General features: G+C 43.1%; 1 protein-coding gene across 1 annotated transcript in view; it reads left to right on the top strand.

Annotated features, from left to right (window-relative positions):
• Nucleotides 1-18,353, top strand: part of FRK (fyn related Src family tyrosine kinase) — a 79,004-nt gene extending 60,651 nt beyond the window's left edge. Inside the window, exons 5-8 of the mRNA XM_073337107.2 lie at nt 994-1,152; nt 5,373-5,554; nt 9,718-9,883; nt 16,637-18,353. Coding sequence (XP_073193208.2) covers nt 994-1,152; nt 5,373-5,554; nt 9,718-9,883; nt 16,637-16,848 — 719 coding nt within the window. The 3' untranslated portion in view covers nt 16,849-18,353. The remainder of the gene's footprint in view (nt 1-993; nt 1,153-5,372; nt 5,555-9,717; nt 9,884-16,636) is intronic.
• The last annotated feature ends 844 nt before the right edge of the window (nt 18,354-19,197 follow it).

The following is a 19,197-nucleotide window of genomic DNA, read 5'->3' as shown; positions in this document are numbered from 1 at the left end:
CTAATATTTGGGCATCCAGCAGCACTGGCAAGTTGAGTAAAACTGCAAAATTGAATTGATTTTGCCATTTAAGGAATTTCAGAGGCCATTTAAGACAACTCTGCCTGTTTCCAAAATTCATGGTGTGGCATTTTAGTCCTGAGTCAGTGTACAGGATCCAAGAAAGGGGAGGACAATTACCAAACTAACAAAAATTAAAAAAAAAAAAAAAATTAAAGCATCTGCTCTTTAAGAAGGCCTCCAGACCAACTCCAGTCTACTTCTAGTAGGCAGGCAGGCTTCTCACTTTCACCAAGGCATCAAGTGATGCATAACCCAGTTCATAAGGCCCTTACTTTGGAGCCTTGAGTAAGAGCAACCAACCATGTAATCAGAAAATAAGATTTCTAGAGTCCAGGTTAAGCTAGTGCCCCAGAACCTACAGTCTGTAGTTACCTCTCCCTTGCTCAGCTTCCTTTTCCTGTTTATAGAGAACAGCCCCAAAGGCAGGATGCTCCTTGATTATGTGCAGGCTGCCTTGGCTGTAAACTCTAGAGTGTCCCTTAAAGGGATAACACACCCCACCACAGTCAGTTTTTGGTCTTGGGATGCTTTCTGTGTGAGAGAAGCTTTAAATTCAGTATTTAAATATTCAGTTCTCTGGCTTTTGCATATTAACATAAACGTTTCTTTGAGACGGCGTGTACTGTGGTGTCTTATTTTATAAATTAAATGTCTCTCTCTCTCTCCCCCGCACCCCCATAAGGACTAACCTTTACATTTGTACACCTAGGGGTCATAGCACATGAGTCCTGTGCTCCCAGGCAACTGACATGTTTCACTTCCTAATTGTTTTTTTCAGCTGCACTGATTCATTTCTCTGGTAACTCTGAAGGTTTGTGGTGCTGGTGTGCTTTACAAAGAGACAGAAAATAATCTTAGTGATTCCCACCAGTTGCTGGGCCTCTAACATCAGCTGATTCTTTTTTTCTTTTCTCTCTATTCTTGCTTCAGATTCAATGGATCCAAAGGACTTCCTGAGGGAGGCACAAATAATGAAGCACCTTAGACACCCAAAGCTTATACAGCTCTATGCGGTTTGCACTTTAGAGGATCCAGTTTATATTATTACTGAGCTGATGAGATATGGAAGTCTGCTAGAATACCTCCAAAGTAAGCAAAACACTAAAAACTAATTTCAGATAGTACTGTAGCTTGTAGTTTAGTAAATGTGCTAAATAAAGAGGAAGAGTGCAGTGCTCTGATTTAATCTGAAGGCTGTAATATTTATTAGGATTGGAGGACAAAAAGGGTTTAGAAACGATTGACTTGTCAAATGACCTAAAAGTAATTGTGGAGAGTGGAGACAGAATTTACAGTTAGGTTCTTACTCACTTTATAGAGGCCCTTGGGCTTTGTGTTGATACTCTATGCCAGGGATCAGCAACCTTTGGCCCACAGACTGCCACGGTAGGTCCCTGGCGGGCTGGGCTGGTTTGTTTACCTGCCATGTGGGCTGAGGGATATGCTGGCCACTGCTTACCGCAGCCCCCATTGGCCTGGAGCGGCGAACCGCGGCCAGTGGGAGCCGCGATCAGCCGAATATGTGGACGTGGCAGGTAAACAAACCGGCTTGGCCCTCCACAGGGCTTACTCTGACGGGCCACGTGCCAAAGGTTGCCGATCCCTGCCCTATACCTAAGGCTAAGATTTAGTCATGGGCATTTTTAGTAAAAGTCCTGGACAGGTCACAAGCAATAAACAAAAATTCACAGCCCTGTGACCTGTCCATGACTTGTACTATATCTCAGTGACTACATTTTTGGTGTTCTGGAGGATCTGGGGGCACAGCTGCTGCTCTGGATGGGGGTTCCAGGCACCCGCTGGTGCTGGGGGTGGTCTTCGGGGCACCCACTGCTGTGCCCACTGGTGCTGGGGAAGGCGGCACAGGACCGCGGCTGCTGGGAAGAACCGGCCCCATTTGCCCAGGACTGCCATCGCTGCTGCTGGCGGGGGAGTCCCGCTGTCCTGGGACTGTCACCGACGCTGCTGGCAGGGGGCCCAGAACTGCAGCAGCTGCTGCAGATGGTGCGGGGAGGCCCTGCCAGCCTGGGACCATCGCTGACTGCTGGTGGAGGGCAGCCCAGGACCACCATTGTTGGGCTGGAGGGCTAATGCAGCTGGCCTCAGGGCCGCCCAAGCTTCTCAGGCAGGTCTGGGGTCAGTTGCACCTGCTGGCTGCAGAAGTTACAGAGGTCCTGGAAAGTCCTGGAATCCGTAACTTCTGTGACCTCCATGACAGACTCGCCGCCTTACCTATGCCTCCAGTTCATTGACCTGAGATAAGCAAGTGTAATAAGTGAAATCCCAACCATAGTCTCCTATGCAGGTATTTGCAGGTGAAACCTCATCATCCTTGATGGAAAAGTAGTAAGGAAACTGGGCTGAACCTCATGGAATTTACATGCCTCTGTCTGGGAATAACCTGTGCAGGAGAGAGTTCTGCCCACTATTCCTAAACATTTAAGAAGTGATGTTGTCCACAACGGTAGAGGTTCACTGATAGCCAGGAAAAATAGTCATTTCCAGTGTGTTACTGAGTCTGGCCACATACTATTGTAAATATGGCAGGATGCAGCGCAGTGCAAATCAGGTGATCATGTTGTCCCTGGCTAAATTTCCCCTCCTCAAAATTTATTCTTCATTTCTTTGTTTTAAACCCCTTCCCAACCTTCAAACATTTTGTTTCCTGCACAGTGGTCTGTCACGTTCTACCACAAAGGGGGCTGTATTATAGTGATGGGCAAGTGATCCTAATGTATAGTTTATTAAAGTGCTTCAGGATCTTTCCTGATGAACACTGCTGGATACATTTAAAGTATAATTTATGATTATTATTATTGAGCTGTCCCCAGGCAGATTAATGGAACACACCAGAGCAATATTTTCCTAATACAGATATAAATTAAATTGTCTCAAATGTATGAATATTTGTATTAGTTGTGATGTGCAGTGGCCCTGTTGTTGCAATCTTGATATTTAGTGAGGATTTACCAAATCCTGCAGTCTCAAATGGGGGAAATATTTAATATTGAATTTCACGCTGGTAATATGTCTGTCAGTGAGAACCTCTCCTATCTTTTGTCTATTGAATAAGACATTGTGACTGATTGGTGAGATCATGATGCATCCCTGAGCTTTCTTTAATATTTCATTTCCTGTAGTAAATTATTTATAAAAGAGATGGGTTTGTGTAAAATTGTTAGTAACAAGGGACAGGAGGAGCTGTCAAATTTTCCTTACAGGGTAGAGAATAAGTCATGGGTAGGTTTTGTAAATTTATTTGCCAGTGCCTGTAGCTTGAGTGCATCGCCTCGCATTAATATCACTATTTTTTTCAAAAGTACTTGATAGCAAACCTAAATCCACAAAGGCTAGGTTATAAATTTACAATCAGCGATGAGTATGGGGCACTGTGTAGCTGGAAGTGATGAGGAAGGGAATTGTGACTCTCAGAAGAGCATAGAATAATTCCAAAACACATGCATCCTCCTAGTCACTCCACTTTAGGTATCATATGCTCCTGAACTGCAACACACTCCATTCATGGATCTATTTTCTTGTCCAACAGACTGAACAATAAGAGTTAGTGTCTGTTGGTATCCACAAATGCAGAACTGCACTGCGTTATATGGTTCTACAATCTGATGACAGATTTTCATGATGTTGAATCATTAAGCTGTAAATTGTCATGTAGCTTGATTTTTCTTTCTGTTTTAAAGGTCATGTCTGCTATTAAACACACGTGTGGGGGAGGAGAAGGGTTTCTGATTCAATAATAGAAGGAAATAATCTCAGTGTTGGATTATCATGACAATTAGTTTAACCTCAAAGAGGAAGTAGGCAGGGCTAATTTAATCATTAAAATTCAGCCTTTCACCTTTTCAGCTCAAAACATACTGATAAGCAGGAAATTCAAGGTTTAGAGATTGAGGAGTACAGTGGCAAACAATAGTGTGGAACACTCTTCCTAAAGAACGACTGCAAGGTCCTCTATATTCGGGCAGATGAACTGCCAGGAGTGAAGAAAGTGATTCAACGCAGTGCTATCCACTGTCACTATGAATCAGTGGGACATCATTAGCCACAGCAGACTGCCAACTGCAGTTGATACTTTTTTATCTTTAATGCCAAGGCAGCTAGGAAGGATAATCCACACTCCTCATTTAAAGAGAGAGCAAAAAATGACTGGGATAGCAGTATCTCATTGGACTATTCAAATTTGGAAAGTTTTTGGAGAAGTGAATTGCTATGCAGATATTTTTCCTATTACAGTAAAGCGCTTGTGTGTATGCTTCTGATGTTGTGGGTCTTGGGTTCAAATGTCACTTATAAGAGTGATGATTGTATATAGCAATGAGTTGGTCACTCCTTCAGGGTTAATCACCCTGAGTGCAGAAGTGTCTGAATTCATCTCTCCCCCAGCAACAGTTAATCTGGCCTAATATGCCACAAAAGGCCTGAATCTGAGTTGTAATTTGTAACTCATCAGTGACATCTCTCGATACCTGCCTGGCCATTTATGGTCTCCGTTATTAAAGTCACTAAGGCTCTTTCCCTCATGTATTGAGCCAGCCTGCTCTGGTCAGGGGTCTTTTAACACTTTGTTTGAGCACCATCTCTGACTGAGCTAAATTAATATTTCAGGAAGCTGTTGATCTTACAAATGGCACAGATATTGTTTCAGCAGATTCTATGAAAGAAGGCATAGTTTAAGGACAACTCAAGGAACTTTATCACTGAGGCAACATAGCTAACAGTAAGAACCACTCAGGTGGATTCTAAAGATAAAACGAAGCTTTTACACTTGACAGTAGCTGGTCAATTGCTATGTCAGACTTGTCTGGGGACACTAGTTCTCATTTGTGGCCTTGCCTCACCCTTCATTAATCTTTGGTTGCCAAAAGTGAATACAAATATTAATTGTTTAACCACACTTTATGATGGATGATTTGCCTGTTGGAAAGACAAATACCTACATGGTCACAAATAGGTAGGTGCCACTTTGTTGGGAGGTGCCTCAACCATCCGAGATATACCCTCAAATCCAGTACTGCATTAGTTTTTTGCTCTTTTAAAAGACCTCCGTCTGGATGCTGAATGGGGGTTGTTTTTAAAGGGGCATGAAACTAACTTCATACCTTTACAGACAGTTGCTTAACCTTTACCGTTCTTTAGGACTCCTTCTTTATTCCATACCTTGATGGTCTTGGTTTACAGTAGAGACACTGGGCCTTTCTTTCCCAACAGCTGACACATTTAAATAACTTGAGAACTCACAGAGACACTGTAAATATTGACAATAATCCCACCTTTTTTTTTCTTTGATACAGATGATGCAGGTTCACAGGTCCATCTGCTTGAACAAATAGACATGGCAGCTCAGGTTGCCTCAGGAATGGCTTACCTGGAATCCCAGAACTATATCCACCGGGATTTGGCGGCCAGGAATGTCCTTGTGGGTGAACACAATGTTTACAAAGTGGCAGATTTTGGACTTGCAAGAGTTTTTAAGGTGGGTTTGGATGAGTTTGGATTTTTTTTGTCATTTATGTAAGAGAATTAGCATGAACTCCAACTATGTAAAAAATGATTCAGAAAATTAAGGGTGTGTCTACTTTGCAAACAAAAGGTGTGTTCTTAACTCAGATTAGCTAATTTATGTTAAAAGAGCAGTGAAGACAAGGCACCTTGTCTTTTAACTCTGGTTAGCAGGTTGAGTTCAACCAAGATCCCCTATAAGCTTTAACTCAAATTGCTAAAGCTGAATTTCCATGTCTTCACTGTTGATTTAACCTGAGTTAATTAACATGGCTGGGATAGCTAAACAGAGTTAAGAACACACCTTTTTTTGCAATGTAGACACACCCTACGAAATGATATGTTAATTTAGGACTGGATTGTAACCATATACTGCTGGATCCTGAAAGTCACAATCCATTCCTTGCTTCCCTCTTGCTGAGGAGAAATGAGGTATGCTAGCATAAGCACCAATTGTCCCAGGGAGTGCTCAGTCCCAGGCCCTGCCCCTGGTCCACCCCTGCCCCCATTTCACACCTTCCCCTAGGCCCCCACACTGCATCTTCTTGCCCCTGTTCTGCCCTCAGCTCTGCCCTCACTCAACCCCTTCCCCCAAACTCCCACCCTGCTCCACCCATGGCCCCACCCCCACTCCCACTAAATGCCTTCCCCCAATACCCCACATCTTCCCCACCTCTTCCTGCCCCCACCTCACCCCCTCCCCCAATACCCCACACCTTCCCCCCCAAGCGTGTCCTGACCCTGCTCCTCCCCCTCCCTCCCAGCACCTCCTGTATGCTGTGGAATGGCTAATTGCAGCGGCTGGGAGGTGCTGGGAGGGAGAGAGAGGAATTGATTGGCGGGGCCGCCGGCTGGTGAGCAGGCAGCACTGTGGGGAAGAGGGGGAGCTTGGCAGCTGATGGGTGCTAAGTACCTGCTAATTTTTTTCCCTGGTGCTCCAGGGCTGGAGCACCCATGGAGTCGGCACCTATGTATGCTAGCCTTTCTTTGCTGACACAGCTTCCTCCTTCCTTTGCATGGGTAGTGGCTGGTTCAAGGGTGGAATGGACAGAAATGGAGTCAGGTTTCTTCCCACACCTCATCTACCTGCTTGGGTGGGGAGTAGCAGCCCTTTGGCAGCTGTTTCCCTCCTCCCTCCCACGACATCTGATGCAGGGCTTGGCAATGCAGGTAGCCATCACTAAAGAGCAAGGCCTCTCTAGACATCCCCCCTCCCTCTCATTCCCATGTGCTGGCTCAGCAATTCAACATGCTGTAACGATGCTGGTTCTGGCGGGACCCAACTGAGAGTGCCAATTCAGGACAAATTGCTTAAAGCAGGGCAGTTACAGCCCAAGGCTGGGGTTTCTATGCACACCAAGGCAAACCAAACCAGCCAAACACAGAAGACTTTGGTTTCACTCCACTGGCTAACCACAAGTCACACAAGCAATTCCCTTATATGCTCAGTTTCCCAGTATCACCACCAGGGCCACTCGTTATGGGGACAAACGGTTATGAAAACCAATACCACAGTAAAAGAAAAAAGGTTCTCTTGATCCCAAAGGACCAAGCTGTAGACCCAGGTTAATATACAAAGCACGCTGCTGCCAAATCTTTAGAATCTAAAATCTAAAAGGTTTATTCACAAAAGGAAAAAGATATAGATGAGAGCTAGAATTGGTTAAATGGAATCAATTACATACAGTAATGCCAAAGTTCTTGGTTCAGGCTTGCAGCAGTAATAAAATAAACTGCAGGTTCAAATCAAGTCACTGGAGTACATCCACAGCTGGGATGGGTCAATCCGTTCTTCGTTCAAAGCTTCAGTGTAGCAAAGTCCCTCCAGAGGTATGAAGCAGGATTGATGGAGGAGAGGAGGAGCTGCAGCAGTTTTTTATATTCTCTTGCCATGTGGTCTTTCTTTCTTTGTTCCAAAGACAAGCTGTCCATCACATGGCCTGGAAAAACCTCAAAGTTCTGTCTATAGGCCTGTCCCTGCATACCTTGCTGAGTCACAAGGCATGTCTGCCTTCTCTCAATGGGTCAGTTGTATAGCTGATGGTCCTTAATGGGCCATCAAGCAGGCTAGGCAGAGATGACACCAACTTGTCTGGGGTGTCACCCAGAAGCATAGCACAAGTTTGAACTACAGACAGTATAGAGACAATACTTATAACTTTAAATACAAAAATGATACATGTATATAGATAGCATAATGATAACCAGCAAACCATAACCTTGTCTTAGACACCTTATTTGACCCTCTTTATACAAGATTTGGTGCCACTACAGGACCTTGGTTGCAAAAATGTTCTATAATGGTCCCAGTTCAAGTCAATAACCTCACACATGCTACTCCAAGTTCTTAGTTCCTCATAGAGATCAGATTTTTCTCTACTGTTTAAGAAAGATAAACAGTATATATGGCATATTGAACATGATGTCACTGGGGGTTAAATTAATTAACTAATGGCTTTTCAGTTTAAAGGAGGATTTTATGAATTTCAATAAGTAGCTGAAAATTTCCAAAACCTTTAATTATTTTATTTTATTTTATTTCATTTTATTTTAATTGATTTATATTTTTGCTCTGGAAGGATACAAGAACTTTTATTGCCAGTTGGTTTTCCATACCAAGTGCGATGGTTGTAGAAGTTGTGATTCATAATAGATCTGGTGTTATGCCCTTGTTGTGGTATAAAATGTTGAGCTGACGCTGAAAGTACTCCTCCTCATTTTTGACTCTACTGTGAATATTTTTAGCCTGAGATATATTTCTTTTTAAACTGAACATGTAAATTTTGAGTATTAATAAAGGAGTTTTCTCCGGTATGTGTTTAGGTGGAGGGAGCAATCGACAGTTACTGAAATTTCCTGTTAACATTGAACATTTCTAAACTAGTCACCATATAATATAGTCCCAATAGTGTTTATTTGTAAATACTCTTACTCGTAGGCCAAGGGATTGTGGATTCAGGTTCCATACTAATACTTGTGTAGGAGAGCCCACACAAAGTCCTCTATGCTTTAAGAGGAAGTGAAGCATAGTAAAGATATACATTACTATAATGAAACCAAAGTTTGTTTATACAGATAAGAATGAAGGTCCAGATCCTCAAGGTATCTAAGTGCTTAAATATCTTTGAGGGTCTGGGAGTAAATCTGTGATGCTACCTGCTAGACATAATCTTATGAAGAAGTATAGGGCATAATAGCAAGGAAAGAACATATCCAATTTTTGTGGATACTCACAATATTATTTAAGATCTGCATAATCTGTATGTAAGTTTGCATGTTAGAAAAACCTGACAGAGGCTAAGATATGTATGATATGCCCTAGATTCCATTTAAACATTGAAAACATTCTAAAATGTTCCCAAAGGTTGGATGTCCATGCAATAAAACTCTGTAGATGTGGGTCTGTGAAAAGTAAAGGATTAACCCCAGAAAACTTCCATTACTAAAAAATATTTCTCCATGTATTTTTTATATATCCACTGTGAGCTAATGTATTAATTTAAAATCAGTTTGGGTCTGTCTTTCAGTGCTTGAAAACTGGTGAAGTGGTAATTAGCAAAGTCAATAGCCCTTCAATGCCATCAGTAAATCACAAAACTGAGGTTTCTAAATGCATTAATGCTTGCTATTGCCTCCTCTATTTATAGAAGATCACACCCGAAGGCAGTCTGACAATGCCATCTGTAGATCCAACATGATGCTTGTGCTGCTATTTCTGGCCAACTTATGGAATCCTTTCATGCCAGATTCAGAATTCACAATAGCAGGCCATAATTAAGCACAAGACATTCCAATACTGGGTACTCACTTGAAGTTACAAATGGCTTAGAAAAGCTTCTGTTGAACAAAGATGTTTCTCATCTATAAGATACCAGTTCAATAAAGATGTAAGCACATACTTTAGTCCCACTGAGTTCAAGTGCTTGACTGAACAGGGCTGAGTTAAGCATCTGCTGAAGTGCTTTTGCTGAATCAGATCCTAACTTCCAATGAAGTGGGCTGTAGCCCATGAAAGCTTATGCTCTAATAAATCTGTTAGTCCCTAAGGTGCCACAAGTCCTCCTGTTCTTTTTGCGGATACAGACTAACACGGCTGCTACTCTGTAACTTGGGTTTGTTTTATTTTGTATTTAATAGTTAGAAAATGAAAATGTATATGAAGCTAAACATGAAACGAAACTCCCTGTGAAATGGACAGCCCCTGAAGCAATCCGCTCCAATAAATTCAGCATTAAGTCTGATGTGTGGTCATTTGGAATACTTCTCTTTGAAATAATCACCTATGGGAAGATGCCTTATTCTGGTAAGTATTTTATTTTAAAGTAATATTTGATACACTTCTTGATTATTTTTAATTTTTTTCTTTATTGAATTGGAGGCTTATTCAAGGGTTGAAAATCTAAATATGGAATAAAACATCTTAGGTGACCTTCATTGGGAGCTGCTGGATGTCCCAGACCTCCTGAAAGTTCTCCAAAACCTGTAATTTCCAGCTATTCAAGACTTGGTTAGTTGGTACCAATCTGTGGTTCATAGGCTTAGCTTGTTGGCTATTCCTCTGGGATATCAGATCAATCAAGTACACTGCTGGAAGGTACAATGAGAGAGGCTTTTGTGGACCTGTGTTTCACTGTCTTTATGAAGGTATCACATGGAAGGGGAGATTCCAGTGTGAGATGTTGCACAGGATGTCAGCAAGGAGAAAATGCATGAAAAGAGAAAGAGGGTTTTTGTTATTTTTCCAATTCTGGGCTATTGCAGTGGGGAACGCACATAAAGAGAAGCACAGACTGTACCTGGGCAAAAAGAGCACTAGCCAAGAATGGATTTAACAATATCAGAGCAGAATATGTCTACAGTAGTGTGGGTAGCTGTCATAAATATAAGGGGAAGGGTAACCGCCTTTCCGTATACAGTGCTATAAAATCCCTCCTGGCCAGAGGCAAAATCGTTTCACCTGTAAAGGGTTAAGAAGCTAAGGTAACCACGCTGGCACCTGACCCAAAATGACCAATGAGGGGACAAGATACTTTCAAATCTCGAGGGGGGACGGGGACAAAGTGTTCTGTTTGTCTGTGTGAGACCTTTGCTGGGACCAGATCAAGGATGCAAGCCTTTCAACTCCTGTAAAGTTAGTAAGTAATCTAGCTAGAAAATGCGTTAGATTTTCTTTTGTTTAATGGCTTGTATAATAAGCTGTTCTGGAGGGAATGTATATTCCGTTTTTGTGTCTTTTTTGTAACTTAAGGTTTTGCCTAGAGGGATTCTCTATTTTTGAATCTGATTACCCTGTAAAGTATTTACCATCCTGATTTTACAGAGGTGATTCTTTTACCTTTTCTTTAAATAAAATTCTTCTTTTAAGAACCTAACTGATTTTTCATTGTTCTTAAGATCCAAGGGTTTGAGTCTGTGTTCACCTGTACCAATTGATGAGGATATTATTATCAAGCCTTCTCCAGGAAAGGAGGTGTAGGGCTTGGGGGGATATTTTGTGGGAAGATGTCTCCAAGTGGGCTCTTTCCCTGTTCTTTGTTTAAATCGCTTGGTGGTGGCAGCATACTGTTCAAGGACAAGGCAAAGTTTGTACCTTGGGGAAGTTTTTAACCTAAGCTGGTAAGAATAAGCTTAGGGGGTCTTTCATGCAGGTCCCCACATCTGTACCCTAGAGTTCAGAGTGGGGAAGGAACCTTGACATGATGGCAGTGTGGTGGGATCATTTTGAACCAGAGATCATTTTGAACCAGAAGCACAGTGGATTTTAAAAGATTTTGTAAAAGGTGATTGCAGCTGCAGATTCTGTCTCTCTGCCTAGGGACAGAGCAGCTCCATAACAAAAGGATTTTTTTGTAGGCTGAGAACAGCTATCAGAGACAAAAGGTATCAGATTACAGCACAGCAAAATTTTACAAGCCAGGTTTTTTTTTTCTTTCTAACTCTCGGGTATAGCTAGGTTAAACACAGAGAGGCTAGGATGACAGAATGCAATGTTCAACAGAAACTGGAATTAGCCAGATTGGAAGCTGAGGAAAGACAGAAGAAACATGAAAGATGGGTAGAACTCAGACAGATGGAGATTGATGCACAAGCGGCCAAAGAAAAAGCCAGGGTGGAGACAGAAGAAACTGCCTACAAGAGAGCTATGGAAGCAAAAGAAAAAGAAATGGAAGAGAGGGAAAAAGAGAGGAAGCATGCACTGGAGATAGAGAAGGCAAGGGCTCAGCAGAATATACTGAATAACCCTAACAATCCTTCCCCAACAATCCACAAATGGGAGTGACTGTGTCCACAGTATGATGAATCCAGTGATATTGCTGAATATTTTCTCAGTTTTGAGAGACTGTGCACACTCCATAAAACTCCTGATGCTCACAAGATGACCACATTGGGTGCAAAATTGACTGGAAGAGCTCTGGACATATTCAGTAAGATGCCTACTGATGAGGCTTCTGACTATGATAAATTCAAGGATTTGGCTTTAGAACAATTTCAAATTACACCTGAAACTTACAGAGTAAAATTTAGAGCCCTTAAGAGAGGACCTGGACTTAGTAATGCGGCTTATGTAAACCAGATGACAGATCTGTTTGATAAATGTCTCAAAGGACGGGATGTAACTAGCTTTAGAGGAATGTTGGATTTGATGATACAGGAGCAATTCCTGAATATGTTCAAGGATGATATAAAACAGTGTTTATGGGATAAGAAAATGGACTCAGCAGGAAGTCTTGCTTCTTATGCTGATCAATACGAGCAGTCCCAGACCGCCAGAGAGATGGGGCAAACCGGAACAAAAACGGGTGGAGGGAGGAGAGAGGAAAAACCCTGATTGCAGTTGGAGCGGATACCAGAAGGGACACCCTCAGACCATACCCTACTACCGGGGGCAGCCCAAGGCCCCAACTACACCCCAAGGAACACTCCAGACACCTTATCGTCCCACCACACCGTTCTCCAGCAACCCACCTTGCCCCAGTGACCAGTCAGCTGAGCGATGTTTTAAATGTAATGAGCCAGGGCATGTAAAGGCCAACTGCCCCAAGAACCCCAACATATTACAGTTCATTGCACAGGGGTCCCATCAAAGGTCCTCAGGCCCAGATGCCTCCCAGATACCCTTGGAGCGGAGGGAAACTGTGAGTGTGGGCGAGAAGAAGGTCACAGCGTGGAGGGACACCAGAGCACAAGTGTCAGCTATCCACGCTTCCTTAGTGGACCCCAATTTAATCAACCCAGAGGTCCAAGTGATGATTCAACCCTTCAAGTCAAACTCTTTTGACTTGCCTACAGCCAAGTTGCTGGTCCAGTACAAGGGCTGGTCAGGAACGTGGACTTTTGCAGTCTATGATGATTATCCCATCCCCATGCTGTTGGGGGAAGACTTGGCCAATCATGTAAAGTTAGCCAAGAAGGTGGAAATGGTCACCTTCAGCCAGGCTAAGCAAGCTGTCACACTTAGCTCTGTTCTGGAGACTTCTACCAGGACCTGGTCATAGGTGATGGAACCGGACCCCATGCCAACGTCTGCAACAGCAGTAGTGGATCCAGTCACAGAGACCCAGACAAAGCCAGTCCCAGAACCGGAACTGGCGGAACAACCACCACCAGAACCATGGCAACCCAACACCAGAGGGCCCCACCGGACCTGCACTGGCAGCAGCAGATAACCCTACACAAGAGGCTCAGCTGGAGCCTGAAGTCCAACATAGTGTACCAGCAGTTCACAGTTCACAGAAACTGCCCCATCACCTGCATCGCTTCCAGAGGGACCAAACCCAGGTCCTCAATCCAATGAGGAACTGATGTCTCCAGCATCAAGGGAACAGTTCCAGACAGAACAGGAAACAGATGAAAGCCTCCAGAGAGCTTGGACGGTGGCACGGAGCAACCCACCACCTCTCAGCTCTTCTAATTGATCCAGGTTTGTTGTAGAAAGAGGACTTTTATACAAGGAAACTCTTTCCGGTGGACACCAGGAAGACTGGCATCCTCAGAGACAGTTAGTAGTTCCAACTAAGTACCTGGTAAAGCTCTTAAGCTTAGCCCATGATCATCCTAGTGGTCATGCTGGGGTGAACAGAACCAAAGACCATTTGGGAAAGTCATTCCACTGGGAGGGAACGGACAAGGATGTTTCTACCTATATCCGGTCTTGTGAGGTGTGCCAAAGAGTGGGAAAACCCCACGACCAGGTCAAAGCCCCTCTCCAGCCACTCCCCATCATTGAGGTTCCATTTCGGCGAGTAGCTGTGGATATTCTGGATCCTTTTCCGAAAAAGACACCCACAGGAAAGCGGTACATACTGACTTTCGGTACTGTGCGGGAGGGAAGGGACGGAAGCTGCTTCGAGCACTGGCCGGAAACAGGACGGGGGCGGAGCCCTGCTGGCTGAGACCTGGCATACAGCAGGGGCTGCGCTGACAGACCGGCATGGGGAGCAGCCAGCCCCGTGCACTGCAACTTCACCCCACCACCATCCTTGTGCACCCACCCCCATTGTTGGCCACTGGCCCCCACCCACCCACCCACTCACCGCTGGCGGATTGGAGGCTGGTGAGCAGGGATCCAGCCAGCAGCAGGACCCACAAGTACTGATGTTGGGGGGGAAGACAGAAAATACAGGACAATTTGCCCTTTTTAAAGAAAAAGTCAGGACACCTGCAGGAGGGCTTAAATATGGGACTGTCCCTTTAAAAACAGGACATCTGGTTACCCTAGCACAAGGTGTCACTAAAATGATAGTTTGTTATTTTAATTTGTTGTTTGGTGAGGAGAACATACGGGAGGGCAAGAGGCAGAGGAGGGGACAAGGAAGGGGAACTTCCAATTGATCTCCCCTCCTCTTCCCACCACAGCCTATATCTACACAGGATTTTGTTCTTTGCTTCAGTCACCATGACTTCCATTTCATTTGATCCCAGACTGCCACTCCCTGTGCACAGAGCATTTGCAAATTCAGTTTTAGTTTTTTGATGGTGTGATGGGGGGCTTTACTCACTGGTGGACTGCAAAGCCTTCTGGTGTTCTGGGGATTTGCTCCGTCAGGCTGACATCCCTTCCAGCAGTCTTACTCCATCACTCTGTCTCTCTCTCTCTCTCTCTCTCTCTCTCTGTGGCCCTTTGTTCTCCCCGGAGCTACAGCCGCCTTTTTCATAACTTGGATCTCCAGCCAGGTCACTATGTGGTTCCTCTTCTGGGGGTGAGTCAAAGTCTCATTGCCAGCAATCTCAGGCCGTCTTCCCATTTGCTGGCCCAGGTGCCATTTCCTCAGCAGCTGGTAGGGAAACCTGGACTTGCCCTCTACTCCAGGTTCCAGCTGATGGGCCCTCTAGTCAACAGCCAAAGTCTGCACTCCTATTCTTTGCTGCCTTTTCCTGAGCCTCTTCTGTACCTTCTGTCTCTTCCCACTCCTCTGAGTTTGCCAGCCCAAACTCCCTCCCCTGATGGAGTAACTGTAGCTTACCTGCCTCTGTAGCCTCAACCACACCTCCCTTCTCCCATGGAGTGACTGTAGACTACCTTCCTACAGCCTTTTTCCATTGCCAGCCTTCTGGCTTTATAACCCTGGCCCTCCTCTGCCCCAGCTGGGCTTCATCAGCCAATTATTCCTTAGCGCTTTCCTCCATGTGCAGCCTATAGGTTCATTGGCCTATTTTACCCTTCAGGCCTTGGAGAGGTGGACGCCCCATCAAAGATGGGTTTCATTCTGTGGAACAAATAGCAAGGAAAAGACCCCTTGCTGAAAATATAAGGCAAAATAAGGCCCATCGTCTTTGCTTTAGAAAGGCACACTCTGGTCTATGCTTAGCGAAGGCATAGCCTATGTCAACCTTCACATTTGAAAATGTAAGTCCATGTGCCATAATTGTTTGCTTCCTTGATGTTATTTTCAGGACCATCTCCTTTGTAACCAGTCAAGAGAAAAGGTCATTATGAAAACCAGTAGATGCTCTGATTGCTTAGGGAAGGGCTAGGCAATGTTCCAGATAGAGTAGGTCTCAGTGGCTTTTCTAATCCCTTTACCCAGTGGCTTAGATCTTGAGTCCACTCATCACAGGTCAAAGGTGCTTACAACTATTCTACACATATGCTCTTTTCCCATTTCCTCTTACAGCTGCTTGTTAGGCTTTTCTCCGTCAAAACTTTAGAGCCAACGGCTACCCATGACATCAACACTTCAAACTGTTCTCCTACTTGTTCTCAGTAACCAAACATCATCACACCACCACCAAATCAGGAGTGTCAACACAACAAACACATGCTCTGAAATGAGAACTTTTATAGCAAGAGGTTTCTCGCTGGAATAACTTTGTCGCTATTTTAGTTGCTTAGCAGGGGCCCTTTTGGCAGTTTTAGAAAGGTGTGGTGAGAATGTTATACATTCCCACTGAGCAATAAGTTGGGAAGGAATTAAACCAGGGGCACCTATTTTCCCCCCTCTCCTGCAACCACATTTGGTAACTGCCAGGAGCCTGAGTGCTGCATTTAATTTGCAAAAGGAGTCATATGCAGCCATCCTTACTATAATTCAGAGGTGCAGTCCATATTGACAATAGGTTCTGATCTGTAGTGTGTTTAATCCAAGCAGTTTAGCATGTTGGGAGTTGTAGTTTCCATGGGCTGTACCTGTATATTAAAGGAAAGAATGGCAATAGGCCGTATACGAGTCACTCAGCCACACATTGGCCATTTTGGGAATAAACATACACATTTTAATGAGCAAAACTGATACACAGGTAAACATCTGCAAAAAAACAAACAAACAAACAGATCCATAGAACTTTTGAAAATTGGTCTTAAAAAGATTCAGATGTGGCCCTCCATTTGTGCATGTGCATTTTTATGCTCACAAATCACTTGCATGAGCGAGTCTTGTGCTCTGTCCTTGTACATGCACATACACATCAATTTTTACCCCCCAGTTTGGGTTTTGTGTCTGTAAACATTACCATTTTGCATGCACAGGAAATTTGTGCATGCAAAGTCATGCATGCAAAAATTGAGCCACTTTCTGCTAATTTCCTCTTTTTTCTTTTTTTTTTAAATGTATTTCAGGTCTGATGGGCTACCAAGTAATCCAGAAGCTGGATAAAGGATACCGAATCCCTCAACCAGATAACTGCCCAAATAAACTCTATAACATTATGCTGGAGTGCTGGAGTGCAGAGCCCAAAGTACGGCCCACTTTTGAAACATTGCACTGGAAACTGGAAGATTATGATATGGACTCTACATGCTATACTGATGCAAATGCTTTTGTAAAATGAACATCGAGGCAGAGACTGAAGAAAATCAAACAATCAGTTAAATGAGTATGGTATAAAGGGTAGATTTAACCTCAAAATATGAGGGAGAGAGGTGTAAATTATTAGATGAAACTAAGGAATTTTATAAATTGCCAAGGCTATGGTAGTGCTCCAGGACACTAGAGATTTTAATGTCAGCCATTGTCTTGCAAAATTAGGAAAACTGAAATGAGGGGGCTTTTTTGTTTGTTTGATTTTTTTGTAAAATAAGCTCTCTTCTATTTATTATTTAAATAATAGACCAAAAGAATGACCAGATGGATTGTTGCTCAATAAGCACTGTTGCATTGCACTGTTTATCTTCTAGAATGGTTATTTGTTATTCCTTAGATTGCTGAAGCCAATCAGCTGGTTGCTATGAAGGAATCTGATTACTTTGTTGCACAGCAGGACCTGTGCTTTGAGATTTTTCTCTTCTTTTTTAAAATATCCTGTGACTATAATGCTGGCAAAGCCATATTAGGTGTCTTGATTGTACATGAAGTGCACATGCCTTTGCTAAAGAGGAAAATGAAACAGATATTGGGAAAATAATTAAAATAGCAGCAAAACATGAAGCTTTTTGCTTTGTATACATGTAGTGTCTCTCTTATAAAATAATCACAATCAGCATTAGTTGACTAAGGCTAAGACTCAGATAGCGTTACAATGTTGATGATTTTTTAAATTATCCACTGAGGTGCATAGGAACATTTTATAATTCATGAATTTTAAGAATCATGAAGCTAGGGTGACCAGACAGAAAATGTGAAAAATCGGGACAGTGGGTGGGGGGTAAAGGAGCCTATATAAGAAAAAGACCCCAAAATTGGGACTGTCCCTATAAAATTGGAACATCTGGTCACCCTACATGAAGTTGAAAAGATCTTTTATAATGAAATAGACATGGCCTTAATATTTTGGAGTGATTCTGCAAAATTCCCAACCTCAGCTGACGCATTTGACAGCACTGTGCTTAGGACCATACATAGACTTTTGAGAAGGGTCAGCAAAATGCTTCTTTCCCCCCTTCTCTCTGTTCCAAATGTATCTGATTTATTTTATATAGCATAGGATGACATTAGGGCCAGCTTCCTCTGCTGCAGGAGAAGTAGAGCGTGGCTGATTATATGCGGGTCTGAGCATTGTTAGCAACATTTAAAACAATTTTTCCAATTCTAGGTAAATTAGCCAGGTGTATGGCTTCTGCTAAATCCCGAGACCCTGAAGGCTTTTGTGTGCAGCATAATTGTGAACTATATTTTCCCTTTCATTTTCAATTATTGAATTACAGAATCCATTGTAGTCTGTAATGTTAATACAACACATACTATGGGCTCAAAATAGGTGTCTAACCACTTTCTCCCAATATCAGATATCAGGTGTCTCTAGGAAAATCCTAAAATAGATATAAATAAATTAAAAGATTCACTAAGCTAAAGTTTGTATGTTTCATTGCTTATTCTCTCTGCCATTTCCTTGTTATTTCCTTCTCCTTACACGTCAAGTCTATTTACTCCATTTCAGTACCCCACACTTTCCCCCCTCATTTGTAATCTATTTTTAATCTCCTCTTTGTCTCATCTCTTCTTTTCTTGGAAAGCAGCATCTTCTTCTTTTCCACATACACCCCATTCTCTGTTGTCCACCCAAAACTCCCTCCTTTATTATACAGTTTCTTCCCCACTTCCTCTTTTCTTTGTCCCTCTGTAGTCTTATCTCGCTATCCTCCTTGCTTTCCTTGTTTTTCACCCCACTCTTCCCCCCATTACCTAATACTAATTACATTTGTAGAGCACTTTACAACATTAACCAATTAACTGCCATAACATTCCTGTGATGTTGGAAAGCATTACTATCTCCAGAGAAGGAAGAAAAGGTTAAATGACTTGGCCAAAGGCACAGTGGAAATCAGTGTTGGGCACTGGGATGGAATGCAGCATAGTCTCATGATGATGAGCTGCCCCCCTATTTGTAACAAGAGCTCACACTGACTACTCAGCAGTGAAGCAAGCTCAGCTACTGATTAGTGGCCAGCAACCAGATGGAACTTGTGATGACCATAGCACCATCAGCCCAGGAGGCAGTCCCCTAGTCATAAATTCAAGTCCAGGATCCTTACAACCAGGGGTTTAACAGGTCCCATGCACAACTTGACTTTGGATAGCCTATTCTTTTTCAGAAAAAAATATCACTGCAAACTTTCAGTTCTGACAAGGATGTTGTATTTCTGGAATGATTGTCACACTGAAATAGGTTAGAAACATTTTAATTAAAAACTGATTCCACCCTTGACTTTTATAGAGTTGTAAAATTCAGGGGGGTCCTTGG

Source organism: Lepidochelys kempii, chromosome 3 (genome assembly GCF_965140285.1).
Source record: "Lepidochelys kempii isolate rLepKem1 chromosome 3, rLepKem1.hap1, whole genome shotgun sequence".
NCBI lineage: Eukaryota > Metazoa > Chordata > Testudines > Cheloniidae > Lepidochelys > Lepidochelys kempii.
The sequence above is the reverse complement of the archived record's forward strand: the minus strand, read 5'-3'. Positions and strand labels throughout refer to the sequence as shown.